Genomic DNA, 18,081 nt, shown 5'->3' with positions numbered 1-18,081 from the left:
TAATAAGGATCATATCTTAGTGCATAAAAAATAACATATATCATTTACATAACTTTTATATTTATTGTCTATACATTTCATTCTTTTTATCATCATCATTATTCTCAATTGGTTCTAAATCAGATAAAAATGTATTATATTGTTCCATAATGTCTTTGTCAGTAGAACTTCTACTTTTATCGTCATAATCAGGTCCAACTGACCACAATGTTTCTAAATCATATAATGATCTAGCAGAACTTGAAAAAATATGCAATACGATATTTCCTAAGAACAAGAAGAATATATAGTAATTCGATTATTATAAAGATATAGTAAATCTGTCCCAATATAATAAGAAAATTACCTAAATCTAAAGCAAGCCAATCTTTTGAATCTTCTCCTTCAATTTTTGGCAAGAAATCTGTTTTGTCCTTCTTTAATTTATACACTTTCCGGACAAAATTAGCAAGTGACTGCATATGCTTCTTTGATTTACCTGTTACTATAACTACGTAATCAACATATTGTAATTCAGAGGGTACAGAAGTAACAAAGATATTTTTGGCATTACTTTTTTGTAATAATGATATAAGATCTTCTATTTCAAACACACAGTTTACGCCACCTGAAAAATGATTGTATTGATATCTTGTATTAAAAAACATTATTAATAACTGTCCTTATATAGCAAAAAGTTTGCATAACAGTATATAGATAAGTTTCATTACTACTCACGTTTTAAATTTATTCCTTCATAAGGATCGTGAGGTTCTTCCTCAATTCTTAAATCTTCTAAATTAATCATTTCTTGTTTTTCACTGACATCAAAAATAATTTCTGCATTTTCATCTTCAAAAACTTTATGAGTGGTACTAAGCGAACCGACTAGGTTATGTGATTCGTTTTCAATATTTTCATCGTTATTAAGTTGTTTTTGATTGTTATTTGGAAACATTGTAATTTGTCTTAATTGAGAATATGTTACTACATTATTTGTACGGGGTTTTAAATATTTATAAAATTGTATTTTTGTTCGTAAAAGACTTGTTAATACAGTTCGCATGTTGTTCTGCACATATAAAGCAAGGTTAAGTTTATTCGAATAACGTAAACGCCAGTTATTCCATTTGATCGCTATCACTATTAACTCATATTATAATTGTTTAACATATTTTCTAATTTTATATTAACTCATATTATAATTTTCTAACTTATTTTTTAATTTTATATTAACTCATTATAATTGTATATTTTCTAATTTTATATTATGGAGGATAAGGTTAAGTAAACAAGGTTCCAAATAATTTAAACGAACAATTTATTAAATTGTACAAGTCACGTGCATGGTAATAAAATGAACTCTCTGCATAAAAAAAGTTAATTGTGAAAGTTGAAATCGATACAATTTTTTCAAGTTGATCTGGTTGATGTTACTCTTACAGCTGAAACAAAAATTTTATAAAGCTAATAAGTGTCTTTTTTTTTAAAGGCTTGTGTTAAGATTTGTACATATAAAATACAATAAAATTTATAAATAGAACTTATATATTACAAACATGACCAAATGTTTGGAAAATTGCTTCTTAAATTTCTTTTTAAATAAATCTTTTATATACATATTTATCAATATATATTACTGTTTTAATATCTTTTTGTAATAAAAAAAAATGTTAAATATATATTATAATACGCTTATGGTATATGTAACTATATACTTACAGAGGTTATAGATATAAAATTTATTTAGACCTCGCACGCATTTTCCTCCTTTTACGTTTTAGCCTACGCATCCTCTTTTTTCGCCACTGAAAATTGAAAATTTCCTATTTACTTTTCTTGTATTTTTATGTTTTTTGATAACTTAACCTATTGCTTTTGTGATTCGAATGTTAGGAAACATGTCAAATATCCATGCAGTGCAACAACAATTGAAGAAATATATATTTTAGAATTCAAAAAATATGTAATAGCAAACTTATTATCAAAAATATTGAAATTAACAAGAAACATTAATATCATATTACCTTAGCTCTCATTTTCTGAATACGAGATTTCTAGATTAGTCTAGAATATCTCGATTGCGTTAGTCGCACCTTCAACTTCTTGCACGTTCTAATGCCAATATGGAAGAGAATAGCTCGCTTCTTCTGATGTTCTGATCCTGGAAATTTTGGTCTCTATAGTTCTTATGTTTACCCCTAGAGGGCTAATTAATTTTATGTGCCCGTATTTTATACACATTATATTAAAATGACTCGTTTATATCAATTTGTATAATATAAGTAATATTATATTTATTAGTGTTGATTGGTATCTGTATATTTTCTATTGTGTACTGTCTTAAATTAATATCTTATATTTTTCGGATGTTTGTTTTTACGCGGGAATTGAATTCTTCCATTTCCTTTTTATATGCCTTCAGTTTCCCGCGTTTAAAGCTTTTTCCCGCGGAAAATCTCGGAGTACGGCACTTATAGCGGAATACATAGATACTTGGAACGTGTTTTATTAAGGAAGTATATGTAATTAATTAGAACATTTAATTTGTAAATTGAAATAACATCAATGAATGTGTAATTTTATTCAAACTTTGGGAAAATTGTTGAGTGACTTTTTGGCTTTTCCAAAAAATTGTAGGTTAAAAAGCAGTAGGAAACAGTTATCAAACAGTTTATATTAGACACATTATTTCTACGAAAAAAATAAAATTTTTGTGTGCGAAAATTGTGTATGTTAATTTATTAATTGTGTAATTTACTTCATAAAAAAATGACAGGTGTTCAAATGACAATTCCATTCAAAGTAACAAAAAAATGTTCATTTTATGGAACTAAAAATAATGTAATGAAAGAAGATTTTAGTAATGCAACTGCGAGAGATTCTTCTCATAAATATACACCGTCTGTGAAGAAGATTATTACTTTAAGTAGTAGTGAATCAGACTCAGACTCAGATGTAGAAAATACCAAAGTCAGTGATAATGCTATAAGTGTAAAAACTCCTCAACGTACGCAGAATTCAACTGAATCTGATGGTATGTATAATAAATGAATTTATACATTTTTAATGTATGTATATTTTTTATAGAGAATGATACAAATGGTTTTATATATCTTTTTTAGAAGATCATGGTTCTACACCTCCAAAACAGAAAAGGATAGATAAATCATTTCCATTAACATCTCCAACCACACCTTCTACGTTTTTTGATAAATTAAATTTGGAACCTTCTCCAACTAAGGAGGAAAAACTGGCTCCTAAAAGATTATTTGGAACAGAAAGATATCGCAATGCTCGTAAAGCTTTGCACAGCTCAGTACCTGATACCTTACCTGGTAGAGAAAATGAATTACAAAAGTTACAAGAATTTATGGAAGAGCATTTAAAAAATGAAACATCAGGATCCTTATATGTATCAGGACCACCTGGAACTGGAAAAACTGCATGTCTTTCAAAGCTTATATTAAAGACTGAGTTCAAATCAAAGTTTAAAATAATTTATGTTAATTGCACAACTATGAAATCTGCTGCTACAATTTATGCAAAAATTATACAGAAGTTAGGATTACCACCCATTTTAGCTGAACGAAAATCTGGAAAATACAGTAAAGGAGTTATTGAAAAATATTTAAGCTCTAATCATAAAATGTTGCTATTAATTTTAGATGAAATAGATCAATTAGAAAGTAAAAAGCAATCTGTTTTATATTCTGTCTTTGAATGGCCATCAATACACAATTCTAAATTGATTTTAGTTGGAATTGCTAATGCTTTAGATTTAACAGATAGGATATTGCCTAGATTACAAGCTAGATGTGAATTGAAACCAGAGTTGATGCATTTTTCACCATACACAAAACAAGAAATATGTAATATAATATCTGAAAGATTAAGTGAAGCAAATGTGTCTGACGTGTTTACTAAAACTGCAATACAAATGTTATCTGGAAAAGTTGCTGCTATTTCTGGTGATATTAGAAGAGCATTGGATATCAGTAGAAGAGTAATAGAACTTGCTGAATCTCATAAATTAGCACAAGTTTTACAACCTACCAATAATAATGGTATGTGTTATATGGAATGAGAGCAAAATAAAACTAAGAAAAAACATTGCTATTTTCTAAACAAAATAAATTCATTATTTTTTACAGAAATAAATATACCTAAAAAGCAACAATCTGCAGTAGACCAGCCAGTGGATTTAAAAGAAGTCATCACTGTATTAAACGATATTTATGGTGGATCTCAAAATATTGAAAAGGAGGAAAGTACATTTCCATTACAACAAAAATTACTATTATGTTCTTTATTACTTATCCTAAACAAAGGACGAAATAAAGATGTGACAGTGGGGAAAGTAAGTATACAATAAAAAAATCAACTATCTGATAAAAAATTTCAATGTATATAAATATAATTCTGTTTTAGTTGCATGAAGTGTACAAAAAAGTTTGCAAGAAACGAAATATTCATGCTGTTGATGGTTCTGAATTTTATAGTCTATGTTCATTGATAGAAACTAGAGGTATTTTAAAGTTAACAAGAAAAAAAGCAGCCCGTTTGACAAAAATAAATTTGGAATGGGATCAAGAAGAGTTAGATGCAGCTTTACAAGACAGGAATATGATGGCAGAAATTATTAACGATATAACTTGTTTATAGATGTTATTTAAAGAAATTTTCATAATTTATTAAATTTCATATCATTTTGTAAATATTAAAAAGTATATAGCACCGTTTTAATAATTTGAGAGAACCACTTTAGAATAAGCTGTATAAATTATTTTATGTCTTATATTATTTTTTTATATCACAATGAACGCATTTAATGTTTCATATATTGCATACAAGTTGATGTAAAAGGAGAAATTTATGTGACTTTTAGTGTGTACCGTAGCGGTCTTTTTAAATTTTTGAAACCAAGCAATACATATTTTTGTTTCAAATTTTATTTCTTGAGCGTTTTGTTATATTTGACTTTTAATAAATATAACATATTTTTAATTGTATTTATTATTATTTTGGTCCATTTGCATATAAGAAAAAGGTAAGTTAAGTTGGTTCATACATTAATTAAGATAAAAATAAGTTAAAAATTAACTATTTTCGTGGTTATTCCACACAAAGCTGCCATCTACTGGTAAATGGTGACATTTGTGAAATGCTTTTCGTTCATTACTGCGGCTCTTTTCACAAAGTTAGAAGTCAGAACTTTTGAATCATGTCTTCGGTACTTGTGCCTGAAATTCCTGCTCCTGGATTTTCTTTTGATCTTTGTCAAAGGTAAAAAGATAATTATTTCAAAATTAAAAACATCTTTATATGTATATCAGTACAAACAATCATAAAAGTGAAAAGTAATGTATCATGCTGCATAACCTATTACAAGTTAATATTGCTGTGTCATTTTGTAATACTACCGATTTTTGCTAATAAACTTTTCTTATGAATTTATAAAATACGTAAAGGACTGTAGAATTTATCGGAGTGTATATTCTTTTCAGAAACAATTTTTTGGTAAAGAAAGGATTCCAAGCACCTAAAGCTGTTAAAACAGGAACAACAATTGCTGGTGTTGTTTATAAAGATGGAGTGGTTCTTGGTGGTGATACAAGATCAACAGAAAATACCATAGTTGCTGATAAAAATTGTAGTAAGATTCATTATCTTACTGAAAATATATAGTGAGTATTTAAAAAAAAAAAATTAATTTCATTAGTAATTATTCAGAGCAATGTAATATTAACTAATATTTTAATTTAAGAATAATTGATAGAATAATTTAATAATTATTTTTAAGTTGTTGCGGTGCTGGAACTGCTGCCGATACTGAAATGACAACTCAAATGATATCCAGTCAGTTGGAGTTACATCGTTTAAATACTAACCGCATAGTGCCAGTTTGTACGGCAAATGCTATGATTAAACAATTATTGTTCCGTTATCAAGGAAATATTGGAGCAGCTTTAATATTAGGAGGTGTTGATTTGGATGGACCACACTTATATTGTATTCATCCCCATGGATCTTCAGATCGTCACATTTATACTAGTATGGGTACAGGATCATTAGCTGCAATGGCTGTATTTGAAAGTAGATGGAAACCTGATATGACAGTAAGAATTTAAATATTTTTACATATTTTATTATATTTTGTACAATCACATATTTCATTTTTAAATGTTTGTAGGAAGAGCAGGCTAAAGAATTGGTTGCAGATGCCATTCGCGCTGGTATATTTAATGATCTAGCTTCTGGTTCTAACGTAGATTTATGTGTCATACGTAAAGGTTCTGTTGATTATTTACGTCCTTATGATGTTGCTAATGTTAAAGGACAGCGCAATATATCGTACCGATATAAACGTGGTACTACCGCCGTGCTTAACAAAACGGTTCATCCTATAATCATTGAAGAGGAAACTGTGCATAGGCTTAATACAGAGCCAATGGATACTTCATCATAAAATGTATCGAACAGTTTTACTTTACATTTGGATATACATGTGAATTTGTAATAAATAAAGCCCTAATCTGTCTCTTATAAACGCTTAAATTTATAAAATTCAATATTTTTTCCAATTAATAAATTTAATTCCAAACATTAAAATATAAATATATAACATGATTTTATTTTATTTTAGTACTGTAATCACTATGGTACAAAATAGTATTATTAAAGCATAATGTTTTAAAAAAGTCCCGCCGATTGTTTTAGTCTTTGTCTTTTCCAAGCAGGAAGTTTTACAAATTCGTCTGGTTCCATTTTAAAAATCGCAATGAAATTATCGAAAGTAAGATGCATTTCTTTGCGGACGACGTCAACACCAGATGGTAAATTTTCCGGATCACCTTTTAAGACAGAAAGAGGATATTTTACATAATTATCGAAGTCACTCAATGATTTCGATAACGTTTGTATTTTCGGTGGAAATTCTTTATCTTGCAGAAGTGTGCAAAATGTTTCAAACGATTTGTATTCTCTCAGTAAATTGTAATTCCAGTTATCGAATAATCCAATGAACGTTGAAGGTTCCATTCCTAAAAAGAGGATAAAATTATTTTACTTCAAGATCTTTTGGTATCTTTGTTTTTCGAAAATAAATGATTTGTGATACCCTGTTTAATTATAGAAATCGTTGTGTTTCGATCTCGACCAGCTGGGTGAGTGAATAAAAATATCATTGCATCATGTACACACTCCTTTAACGATTTAGGAATAGAAGATTTTCCAATCCAGATCCATATCACATTTCCTGCATCTAATAACCATATAGCTTCTGGAAGAAGACTGTTTTGACCAAATCCAAGAACTTCTTCGCCAACGAACATTTCATTGTCCGTCAAGCATTGGTATAGATGTTTTTCAAGTTCTTCTCCGTCGTCAATAACTTCTGTGCCGTAAGTACCTTTACCTTAAAGATTAAATTTAAAGTTCACCGTTATAATCCAATGTTAAGTTCATATTATAATTCTTATTATATTTTGTCAACCTCCGAGTTCTCTCCAAAAATCGTCATCTTCGTTATTTTCAGTTATCAAAGGTGCATTTCTGGGCGCAAGTCGTCTAGATGCTTGTCTAGCGTCACCAGTACTTCTTCCACCACACCATACTACAGGTGAATTAGAAAATAGAATAAAAACTCCACTAGAATCGAGGCTGCTGGATGATCTCAAAGGTCGTTCAACTGCTTTCGACGTGTATGGAGTAGATCCGAAAACTCTAACGAGATACTTTTCCGGAGCTAAGAAACAAACGTCTCATTAAGAATTTAAATAAATAAACATAATAAATAATTTATTCTACCGCTTACGAGAATCGCGATGCCTTCCAGCTAGTATTTTCAATTTTCCATCGTAAATCTGCAACAAATGAGGTGGTTCTCTGCCTTGAGATGCTTTTACTAACTGGCCAGAGGTATCTTCTGACAAATGACAAGCTGCTTCTAAAGCGGCTTCTCGATCCGCGTTTATAGAATGGACTCCTTCCCAACAATAAATCTGTGTTGTCACGTCATTTCAAATTTAATAATAATTAGTAATAGTTATTGTTAATTTAACAATCGAAATTACATTTTCAACGTACGATTGTTCTACTCCTACGTCCTTGTCCATATTTGTAACACATTACGTAACAAGCTTCTGCGTAGTATATTCCTTTGTCATCCACTTGAATCATTCCTTCTTTATGGGTTACTCTCCAAAGAGTTCTTTGACCGGATCCATCGTCAACTAGTTGGCACCCAGTAGCCATTTTAGGTCTTTCATTCATATAGTCGGGATCAAAATTTGGTGGTAGAGTAAGCGGTCTTGTCTTCGCCGGTTCCCATCCTCTAATAAGAGCCTTCATCTCCGTTGGTTCGCAAGCTTCTAGCGCTCTTTCCACTAATACACCATTACTATAATTTTTCTTTTTTACAAATCCTCGTGCGTTACGAATCGCTTCCAATTTTTCACGGGCGTTCACATTACGTCCGACCCAAGCCCAAACACCAGCCTCACCACGGTCGATTAAGTAAACGGCTTCGGATGTGAGATCAGCTCGGAGAATCGGTCCAGATTTCAGTTCAGCGACCTTATATTTACCGGATTGTTCGTTACATCTATACAATTTGACCGGGCTTGGCGTATTGACTCGGTAAAGGCGATCCGGCTTCACCACTCTCGTCGAAGGATTTAAAATACTGGCGAACAGTTGTCTATCTCCCTCCGGTAGTGTCTGTTCGTAACCATCATCGATGATGATGATACGACCATTGTTATTTTCTTTTCTCACTTCCAAGATACTGGCAGCGTGTCGTTTGTGCAATGGATCCGCTGACGATCCCAACCAAAGGAATACGATAGCCCTATGTACCATTATATTATTATTAATATATTATAACAGAATGATTAATGATTATTCGATTCAATTTTCTACGCACTGCGATAGAACGTCCACAAGAATAACGTCCCGTGAACTGAAATGATCCCAATGAACTTTTTCAAGTTCCGTCAAGACAGGGATCGCTACGCCAGTTACTCTGTGCAATTTGCACGATGGTGTTTCAAAGTGGAAATTTTCAATAACGAGATGTTGGCGGAAATAGGCTAAAAATCTAGGACTTTCTCGTCCTTGGGCCTCCCTCGATAGAATCGTGGCAGATATTTGCGAATCTAATTCGGCCGCTCGAAGGGCTGCTGCCCCAGAGATCGTTGAATCGCACGCAGATCCAATCCAAAAATGAATTACACGAACTATCGCAGTCGATTTTATCTCCTTAACCTGTTTAAACGATATAAAGAATATAGTTTACGCATATAATTAAACCGTGGATGTTTATATAAATTCAAATTTTTATAAACATAACTAAAAAAGCATATCTTTTAATTTTCCATAAATGCATTCAAAAGTCTACATATGGTTGACCAAAAATCATAGTGGTATAAGTGAACACTTATTTTAACATTCAAAAGTACATAATATTTCTTTAATTCCATAGTTAATTAAGTTACAACTTTATTCTTTAAAGGAGAAAGAATTACCGGCATTCCAGGGTAAGGTAGTGGACCGTCTTTCGGTGACACCGCGTAGATAATGTATGCCAACTCCGAGAGGAAATGTCCCATATTACTTCCTGTAACGGCTGTAACTCGTAAACCCTGTTGCACGAACATTAAAGGAAAATTTAGTACTTCACACTTTCACTCTTTGTATTTCTTAAACTCTCGAAAAGCAACGTAGCTAACTAAAACTATACGATACATCTAAAATACGTGCATATATCGTAATATAACGGGCAGTATAAATTATGTTGCATTTTTATTTTATTACGGTACCTCGATTTTCCAAATGCGAAACGTACTGCTGTTCCTCGGAACATTCTTAAAGATTTCACCGTTAGAATCATCGGAACGGCAGGTTCTGTCGTCCTGAGACACATAATTGAAATTTTACTTTTAGAAAATTGTACTCTTTTTTAAGCAGGTAAATTTTGTATAAATAACTTTTATCATATGACAAAGTAGTCTTTTGTTATTTGAATAAATTTTGCAAACGAATCTTGTTTTATACGTGCAAAATAGTCCGGTAATAACGTTATCGCGAACTTTAATTTCAAGGATTTTATAATCGATCATGATATCGAATTGATGTGGTCATTGGTCATGTACGTGTTATCGAGCAAAAATAAGAAACAAGCGATATGGAAAATGAATCCGCGAAATTACAATTTCAGTCATTTTCGCGGTAAAATTATATCGACCTTCGTTTCTCCTGGTAGTCTGGGATATACAATAGCTCATGAAAGTATTTGAATACTTGTAGAAATTCTTTTTGGATATATTATGTGCGTTATACGAAACATTATGGGATTTCATTAGCACTGTAACGAGACACAACTATCGTGATTATATTAATAAAATTTGAAACGAATCTGAAGATGTATATACAAGTTGCAAAATATTTATAATACGTATAATATATTCATTAAAAATTCTCATGAATGTTCAAATACTTTCGCGAGACATTGTATTCTGTTTTCTTTCATAGTCCAAGTTAGTGTAATAATAACACCGGTCCGTATATTCTCCTCACGCTTTCCTTCGCTCAATCGAAATCGTTATTTCTACTGTATCTTTAATTACACACCGGATCTTCGATCTTTCCCAATAGTTCTGACATTTGCCACTGTTTCTTGGTTTTCAAACACGATTTTACTTTTCGCGCCCTTATCGATCACCGACCGTCCGATCCTTTATGAATTACTTGTCTATTTGAAATTGATCGAGCACCTGCTTGATCGTTTCTGATCTGGAACTCGGAATCACGACACGAGTGTGCGCGCCTGTATTTCGCAACGGAGAAACGCGATCAGTGCTCGCACTGAACGGTTGCTGGCAGAAAACTGGGGTATGAGAACTCACGGGAGTCAGGTCCTCGGAAGGACTTAATCGCAGGTGATCCGTAATCGTGCGTATGTATGTTTGTGCACGCAACTATTATATGTAAGCCTGTTTCTCTCTATGTTTATGTTTGTGGCCATAATTGAACGGCCTAAAGAAATATAGCTGGCGAAATAATGATTATTTTTATCAAAAATTAATTGCCGTGTACTTTTCACGGCGGATGGTGTTTCTACTGGAGCAGAATGTAAGCAAGAATAAGTGTTACAGAGAAGCGGATGTATATTGTTTCTGTATCCGCAGAAATAACTTCCAATTAGACGCGGTGGCACGGTTTGAATGGGGAATATTCATATTTGATACTTAATTGGTAATAAGAAGAATAGATAATTATGGAACTTCCTGAAAAAAGGATCGTGTTATTTCGATAATCTTTTAAATTACAAAGTTACTGTCACTGGACTAAGCTAAATCCATAGACATTCCTTTCGACACGAATAACTTCTTATGACTGATTTGTTAATTATTTCTATGCTTTCCATAGATATCTATCGTGCGTTGTCCTGGTTTTGCTACAATATATGTATTTCAATAGCGATGAGGTAACACGCTGCTACCTCCGGGTGTGCGCCGATTGCCGTTAATGCTCTAACTTGCACATAGGTGTAGGTGATGCAAAGTGCAACGTTCGCACGTATACAGCCACGCTATTGTCTTTGCAGATAATGCAGATGCATCTCCACGTTCATTCATGTCCACGCCCGCACACACGTACGTTACGAACGGTACGTGTGTACACTGTACACGTGTTATTCGAGCGTCGTCCGCGACGATCATTTGCGGCAGGAAGTGGTGACTGCACTTGCCGCACGCCCACCAACCTGTACATAGCCGAATCTCCCGCGAACGATCGTTTCGCGAGGAAGCAAAAATTGTTGTACAAGTTGACGCTGTTTTACCAGATTTATAGTACGGGAAAAACTCTTTCCCTTTAGCAGTACGGTATGTAATGATATTTTTGCTACTACTTTCTAAAATTATAAAATATTACTTCGTGTAAAAGAATTGGCAAAAATGCAAAATCAAAAAACAGATAATAAGATACAACACGATTTGTTGCTGTTCAAATTGACGCTGTTTTGCTAAATTTATCGCGCAGAAGAAATTCCTTCCTTCGTTCCTTTTCTTTTCGTTTAGCAGTAATACGGTATGTAATAACATTCTGCTGCTAATTTATGGAATTATAAAACATTATTTCACATGAAAGAATTGAAAAAAACGCAAGACTAAAAAATATAATAAAACACGATAAAATTAAAAACGTATGTATCTATTTATGAATGTTTAACTTTGTTCTTTTCATTATCCCGGTTAGTTTTGCGTCTTTGGTTTCACATAGTTACGATCCTCTGCAGACTCACCCGTCTAGAGAAATCCATCGTTCTTCCTTTTCCGTTTTTCCGTCACGTCATTTAAAGGAATGTATACGAACGAATCCGCGGCGATATGCACGAAGAAGCAGAAGAAGAGGCGTTTGCTGCGAGGTAACACCGTCTAACTGTACGTGAACACAACTGATACCATGCGTTCCTGGCTAAAAAGAAACCGTAGCGGTGCAGACTCGTCCGGAAGTCAGCCCGGAACCCCGACCGGCCAGCCGTGACCAACGGGTACTTGTTGGATATACGTTTCAACCATGCGGGCATCGCCTCTACGCCATACACATCTCGCTTCAGCGCACCTGTTCTGTACCTTTCTAACGTCATTCTGACATGTTGAAGGTCCTCTATCGTGCTCTTCTTTTTCCTCTTGGTTGTCTTCGTTCGAATAACGGAGACAACGTAACGATCGTGATTATCTTGTATCGTTTCATGGAAGATGAAGAGGGTAATTGTTATACTCTTTTATTTATTACAGAGAATTAAGTTTTAAAAAAGACGAATATTTCTTTTAACAATGAATGAAATAATATAATAGTACAGACTATAATACAGGCAAATTTGAAAAAGCATAGATTAATTATAGATTTAAAAAATGTAATATACGTACAGTATCCACTTATAATGCGATCCTGTTTCAGAAAAATTATTGCAACTCAATGGTCTTCCTAAAAATTACTTGGATACACTAAGTGTATTCAATACTATCGTAATATAATATCATTGTAATACGTAATATACATATTGAAGTCGTGTGAATTTGAAAGCTGCTCATTTATTATGTTACTGAAGGGTGTTGTTTTTCCATGCGCGTCCAGAGATGGAATCGGCACCTGTCAGTCGACGGATTTTAACGGATACGAGAAATTTTTGAAGTCTTTTTATATGATAATTATAATATAACAATTTTATATGACGCGGTAAGAAGCCGATGGATTGGAGAAATGACGAATCTGACCACTCAAGCGGTTTGTGACTGTTTTGTCGCAGGTTGTGAACCCTTCGGTTTCATCAATATTAAATCGCGTCTTTTCTTTTATGAGTAGTTGAAAATTTTGCGTGGGACGAGAGAAATCTTTTGTCCAAGACTATGAGCGATATATGCTTGTCAGTGGCATTAGGATGTAATGTCTGTTCTCAAGGAGTACAGGTTTACACAATTTGTTCAATGTTGAAAAATTTCTTTATTTTCGACGTGGTATAAATTATTACTTTTTTATGGAAATATAAAATTTCCCAATAGGCGAATTTTGGCAATTGTAAAGAGTCAAGGAGCTTTACATCGGCTCTTGAACGTTTGGAACTAGAGGCGGAAATTGAATCCAGAAATGATACGATACCGCTTCGTCGAACAAGCGATGTGCAAACTGAACCACCCGATGATATTGACCAAGAATTGTTCGGTTTAAATACTAAAGATATGTTGCCCTATAAGAAATCTGTTCAACATTCTGACATTTTGAATTTTCAAGTATGCTTTATAAATTTTGATATATAACATCATAAAATATATTATTTATAAAATTGTGCATTTTAGGGTGTCATGCATTCACCAGAAGATATTGCTCCTTATTGGAAAAAAGACTCGCGAATGTGGCTTTGGAAATCTGTAAAGCTCATGCGAAGAAGGAACAAATTAAAATCATCTAACATATGTTCGGTAAATAAAGAAGATGAAGAAGAGCAATAATCTGAATATCATCTACAATTTTAGATGTAAAGCGCTTTGCATTTATAATGCTGTTTTATCGTTGATGCCGCTGTTTTAAATCGATTATACTTTTTGATAAGTGTATGTATCATTGAAGAATAACTTTGTAAATAAAATACTTTAGTTTTCATACTATATTTTCAGTCTGTTATAACAATTTATATGTAATAAAAAAAAATAGCAATTTAAGTATTTTACTCGTACCATAATAATAGATAAGCATAATGTTTATGTTATCTTTTAAATGTTTTGAAATATGTACAAAATGTATGATAAATACATAGATCTATTAAATGGATTCCAATCGTTTTAACCGCAAGTTTCTACAGAATCCAATTCTTGTTTGTTTTCGAGTGTCTCACCCATTTCAAAGCGTATAAAGTCCACGACTTCAGCCTGCTCACTTTGCAATAACTGCTGTATAGATAAAGTAGGATCAAATAAAAATTCTTGATACAGCATAACAGATTCGTCATCTACATTATCACAGGGCTGGTCTAATCTTGCATCGCCAATTTTGGTTGGGTTCATGCCTAATATTGAAACAAGTATTACTACAAACCTATACTTATATATAAAGAAATAATATAGTAGATTAACTGAAAGATAAATATAGTACCAATAACATGCTGACAAAGTTGTCTTCCCAAAGCTTCTTTCCGTTTATCAGATTTTAAAACTACGAATGCACCATATCGTCCAAACGACGAAGATGCTGGGTTTGCAGAAGCAGGATGTGTGCAACCATATAGATATAGACCTGGTTGTACACTCATACATAATGCACGTTTTATATTAATGTTTTCTCCTAAAAGTCCAATAGTTAAAGCAGAATGATCGTTTAAATTTTTACCATCATCGGCACATAATTTACTTATCGATTCTGTACATAACATAGTTTTCTTGACTAATGAATTCTGTTCAATTGTCATTCCATGTTTTAATACAGTAGCAAGTATGATCTCTGTTAGGTCATAGAACTTTTTATTTCTTGCAACGAAATCTGTTTCACAATTAATTTCTACAAGAGCTCCATGATTATTATTAGTAATCATTGCTATTAATCCTTGAGGAGTCGTTCTGGATTTTAATTTCATTGCTTGAGACCAGCCTTGAGCCTGCGCCTGTTCTCTTAACCATTGTTCAGCCTACAATATTTTAAAAATTAATGATGTTCTTACATAGCTTAATGCTCGACTTACTTTTACTATGTCATTGTCACTTAGCTCTAAGGCTTTTTTACAATTTACAAACGTATATCCAGTTTTCTTGCGCAGTTTGCTTAACAATGTTTTCTTTGATGCGTAGCAAAGTACATAATTTGTATGTATTGAACGAAAAAATTGACGTGAAATCATCTGAAACATGCCACTTACGTTATTTCACATAAAAGAAGATTGAAAAAATATTACATTAATGAGACCTAACCTAAAAATATCTCAACTTTATTTTGAATCATATTCTTCTTAAATATAATGACAATTATAATCAAATGACCTTAAAATAATATTTTCATTCGAAATTTTTTATAAATCCTATACAAATCGATCAATTTCGTTGCCTAGAAACTACAGTCAATTGCAGTCATAAGAGTTGTTCTATTCGTAACTTAATGACATTAAATATATAGAAAGAGATTTTTAACGCATTATATCGTAAAGTATTATACAGTGGTATTATTCTTTCAACTTCTAATTTCGAGAAAATATTATGTTAAAATATAATTACCGTGGACACAGTTTAAAGATGGAAATGTAGTCCAGCTACTAAAACTGAATCCGAAAGTGGCGCCGTCTGTGCTGGTGCAAAATTCGATCGCAAGGTAGCAATAAACATCAATTCTCTGAATTACATTTCATTATGGAACTTCTAATTTCGTTTTATTAAAATTTCAAAATATATATTCACTATACAGATATATCTGGAATTGTATTTTAAGTATAGGATATCTTCGATATTTCGGTCTCTAATAACAAGTAGTTTCAACATGGAATGTGACTGTGAGGAAATGACATCATGCGAGGGTATTACGCGTCCGACGGTTCAAAAAATACGCGCCAAAGATGTTCCAAAGATATTAAAAGTAGTTGAAACGAAAATTGAGCCATTATTTTCGTTGCCACCAGAATTAATGAAATGTATCAAATGTACAAGAAGAGAAGAGAGACGAAAGAAACGTAAATTCGGTGTCACGTATACAGGGAAACGATTAAAAGTAGAAAATTTCCGCAGGTCAGCAAAACATTTGAATTTTTACTAAATTTTTTAGAATTGTAAAAAAAACTTTTTATAGCAAGGAAATCGAACTAGAGTTTAAAATAACGTTTACTTATAGATACATGGTTAGTTTAATTACCAAACCTGAATTACCGAATGTAGATATAGATTTAAATAATGACGAAGACGTAAACCGATATTACAATTACATTTGTAATGGGGTTGATACTGTTCACACAGTACAAATTCAGGATGTCGTTATAAAGAAGATATTACTTTTAGTCCCGTACCATTTGAGAGATCGATTTGCTTATTACACAGAAAGCTTGCTAATCGAGATCAAAGATACTTATACGAGAAATATTAAGAAAGCAATACTGCAGTACGCGCTTCAAGTTCCTGTACAAGATTATTTTTTGAAGGTTCAATTGGAATTTCAATTCTGTTTGTTATACTATATTTTATATATGTATTGTAATTTTCCATTTTCTAAAAATATGCATTTCTTTGGCAGAAAGAAAATGATAAAAAATCGCTTTACATGAGATATTTCGTACCTGGATCGACAATTAAGATTCGAGAATATCGCGACAATTTACAGAACAATTTATTTCTAATAAATCCATGCATGAGGATGTCCTTAGACCATTGGGTTGGCGAATTTCGGTAAAAAATCGGTCATTTACTATAATTTCGTTTTGAAACACTAATTGATTATTTTCCAGCGACTTTCGATTGATCGACGTAAAGAAAATTGCACAATGTAAAGAAAGTTGGGACTTGATGAGATTTAACAAGATGATTAATAAACAAATGATTAAAGCGAGAAATATGTTGAAGAATTTTTGGTACGATGGAATACAGGATATCTTTCTTGAGGTAAATTACACGAATTCTTACTGTAGATTCTATTCTATTCTATGTTAACGAAATTGGCGTTCATTCGTTTATCCGTAGAATAATAGAAAATCATTAGTTCCGAGTATGCTGCAACGAATACGATTCAAAAGATTCTACGAATGCGCTGCCAAGATAATGGAATCGCAGCTTTTGTCAATGTGTAAATACAGTTTGAAAGATTTTATGGACTTGATCATTCGTGGCAAGGTGGATTATTTAATTCTTATCGTTAGATTATAGATGTTTATGCAAATCTATATCTTATAAACATAGCTAAAGAAATGGAATTAAAATACAAAATTGAATACTGCATCCGTGCTCTACTTGTAATAAAACGAATCACGTAATAATTATTCGTTATTTGCAGCCAATTAATTGCATGTTTAACGTGGACATAATTATCACCTCTAAGCAGTTGGCTTTCGATCCATCCTTCGAAAAATTTAAAGAAATCCTTTGCAGTATCCTGGATGAGCTGTGTGAGGCAGTTAGAAATTTCGAAAAATTAGAAACTCAGCTTTATTTAGATTGGTCTGGCGAACAGGGTTTTTTAAAAGTATAAATTTCCCTTTATTATATTTTTATGATATATCTAATGTACGTGAATACGTACATATAAATTTAAAAATGCTTTCTAGCCACATATAGAGGAATCCAGAGTGCAAAAACTGAAGCAGGAAATCATTGACTTAATCGATCGAGAAAAGCTTATTCCAGAACAGATATTAATGGAATTACAAATGTAATTATAAATCACTGATACTCATTAAAAATTTTAATTTTCATCTTTATTATATATTAACTTATAATTTCTGTTTATATAATATCTGATTATCCTGACCAATCGCTACGATTAATCATGTGTTGTTTGCTTTACTGCCTGTACCATTTATTTACTGTTTTCTATACTGGTGTAAACAATGGTCACTGTCCGTTAATTTGTATTACT

General features: G+C 32.2%; 5 protein-coding genes and 1 long non-coding RNA gene across 9 annotated transcripts in view; 2 read left to right on the top strand and 4 right to left on the bottom strand.

The window, feature by feature from the left end:
• Positions 1 to 40: 40 nt before the first annotated feature.
• Rsfs312 (ribosomal silencing factor RsfS-like protein, 312) lies at positions 41 to 1,096 on the bottom strand. Its single transcript, XM_072020373.1, has 3 exons — positions 718 to 1,096; positions 347 to 607; positions 41 to 267 (listed from the first exon to the last, which is right to left on the bottom strand). The coding sequence occupies exons 1-3, from the start codon at positions 1,043 to 1,045 to the stop codon at positions 62 to 64; spliced, it is 795 nt and encodes a 264-aa protein (XP_071876474.1). The 5' UTR covers positions 1,046 to 1,096; the 3' UTR covers positions 41 to 61.
• A 187-nt stretch (positions 1,097 to 1,283) lies between these two features.
• The window catches only part of LOC139996109 (uncharacterized), a 201,287-nt gene continuing 184,489 nt past the window's right edge, over positions 1,284 to 18,081 (bottom strand). The window contains exons 2-4 of the long non-coding RNA XR_011802134.1: positions 2,007 to 2,084; positions 1,702 to 1,787; positions 1,284 to 1,424 (exon numbers count right to left, since the gene is read on the bottom strand). This is a non-coding gene — a long non-coding RNA (uncharacterized lncRNA). The remainder of the gene's footprint in view (positions 1,425 to 1,701; positions 1,788 to 2,006; positions 2,085 to 18,081) is intronic.
• On the top strand, positions 2,142 to 5,265 carry Cdc6 (Cell division cycle 6). Of its 2 annotated transcripts, none has more exons than XM_072020205.1 (4): positions 2,142 to 3,016; positions 3,105 to 4,046; positions 4,134 to 4,339; positions 4,411 to 5,265. In XM_072020205.1, the coding sequence occupies exons 1-4, from the start codon at positions 2,752 to 2,754 to the stop codon at positions 4,642 to 4,644; spliced, it is 1,647 nt and encodes a 548-aa protein (XP_071876306.1). In that variant the 5' UTR covers positions 2,142 to 2,751; the 3' UTR covers positions 4,645 to 5,265. The 2 variants fall into 2 exon arrangements, with proteins under 2 accessions (XP_071876306.1, XP_071876307.1); XM_072020206.1 differs by having other exon boundaries at positions 2,436 to 3,016; positions 3,108 to 4,046.
• Prosbeta2 (Proteasome beta2 subunit) lies at positions 5,129 to 6,529 on the top strand. Its single transcript, XM_072020209.1, has 4 exons — positions 5,129 to 5,265; positions 5,487 to 5,666; positions 5,783 to 6,098; positions 6,173 to 6,529. The coding sequence occupies exons 1-4, from the start codon at positions 5,204 to 5,206 to the stop codon at positions 6,446 to 6,448; spliced, it is 834 nt and encodes a 277-aa protein (XP_071876310.1). The 5' UTR covers positions 5,129 to 5,203; the 3' UTR covers positions 6,449 to 6,529.
• On the bottom strand, positions 6,283 to 12,685 carry Qua (villin like protein quail). Of its 2 annotated transcripts, none has more exons than XM_072020204.1 (9): positions 12,287 to 12,685; positions 9,801 to 9,893; positions 9,507 to 9,623; positions 8,906 to 9,246; positions 8,068 to 8,830; positions 7,796 to 7,982; positions 7,475 to 7,726; positions 7,100 to 7,396; positions 6,283 to 7,022 (listed from the first exon to the last, which is right to left on the bottom strand). In XM_072020204.1, exons 1-9 carry the CDS (start codon positions 12,302 to 12,304, stop codon positions 6,673 to 6,675), a joined length of 2,418 nt encoding a protein of 805 aa, XP_071876305.1. In that variant the 5' UTR covers positions 12,305 to 12,685; the 3' UTR covers positions 6,283 to 6,672. The 2 variants fall into 2 exon arrangements, with proteins under 2 accessions (XP_071876305.1, XP_071876304.1); XM_072020203.1 differs by lacking the exon at positions 12,287 to 12,685 and adding an exon at positions 10,612 to 10,866.
• Mefts (elongation factor Ts, mitochondrial) lies at positions 13,464 to 15,920 on the bottom strand. Of its 2 annotated transcripts, none has more exons than XM_072020207.1 (4): positions 15,744 to 15,920; positions 15,218 to 15,373; positions 14,635 to 15,163; positions 13,464 to 14,548 (listed from the first exon to the last, which is right to left on the bottom strand). In XM_072020207.1, the coding sequence occupies exons 2-4, from the start codon at positions 15,371 to 15,373 to the stop codon at positions 14,325 to 14,327; spliced, it is 909 nt and encodes a 302-aa protein (XP_071876308.1). In that variant the 5' UTR covers positions 15,744 to 15,920; the 3' UTR covers positions 13,464 to 14,324. The 2 variants fall into 2 exon arrangements, with proteins under 2 accessions (XP_071876308.1, XP_071876309.1); XM_072020208.1 differs by lacking the exon at positions 15,744 to 15,920 and adding an exon at positions 15,513 to 15,709.

The sequence above is a fragment of the Bombus fervidus genome, chromosome 17, assembly GCF_041682495.2.
Source record: "Bombus fervidus isolate BK054 chromosome 17, iyBomFerv1, whole genome shotgun sequence".
Classification (NCBI taxonomy): Eukaryota; Metazoa; Arthropoda; class Insecta; order Hymenoptera; family Apidae; genus Bombus; species Bombus fervidus.
This window is presented reverse-complemented; position numbering and strand designations above follow the sequence as displayed.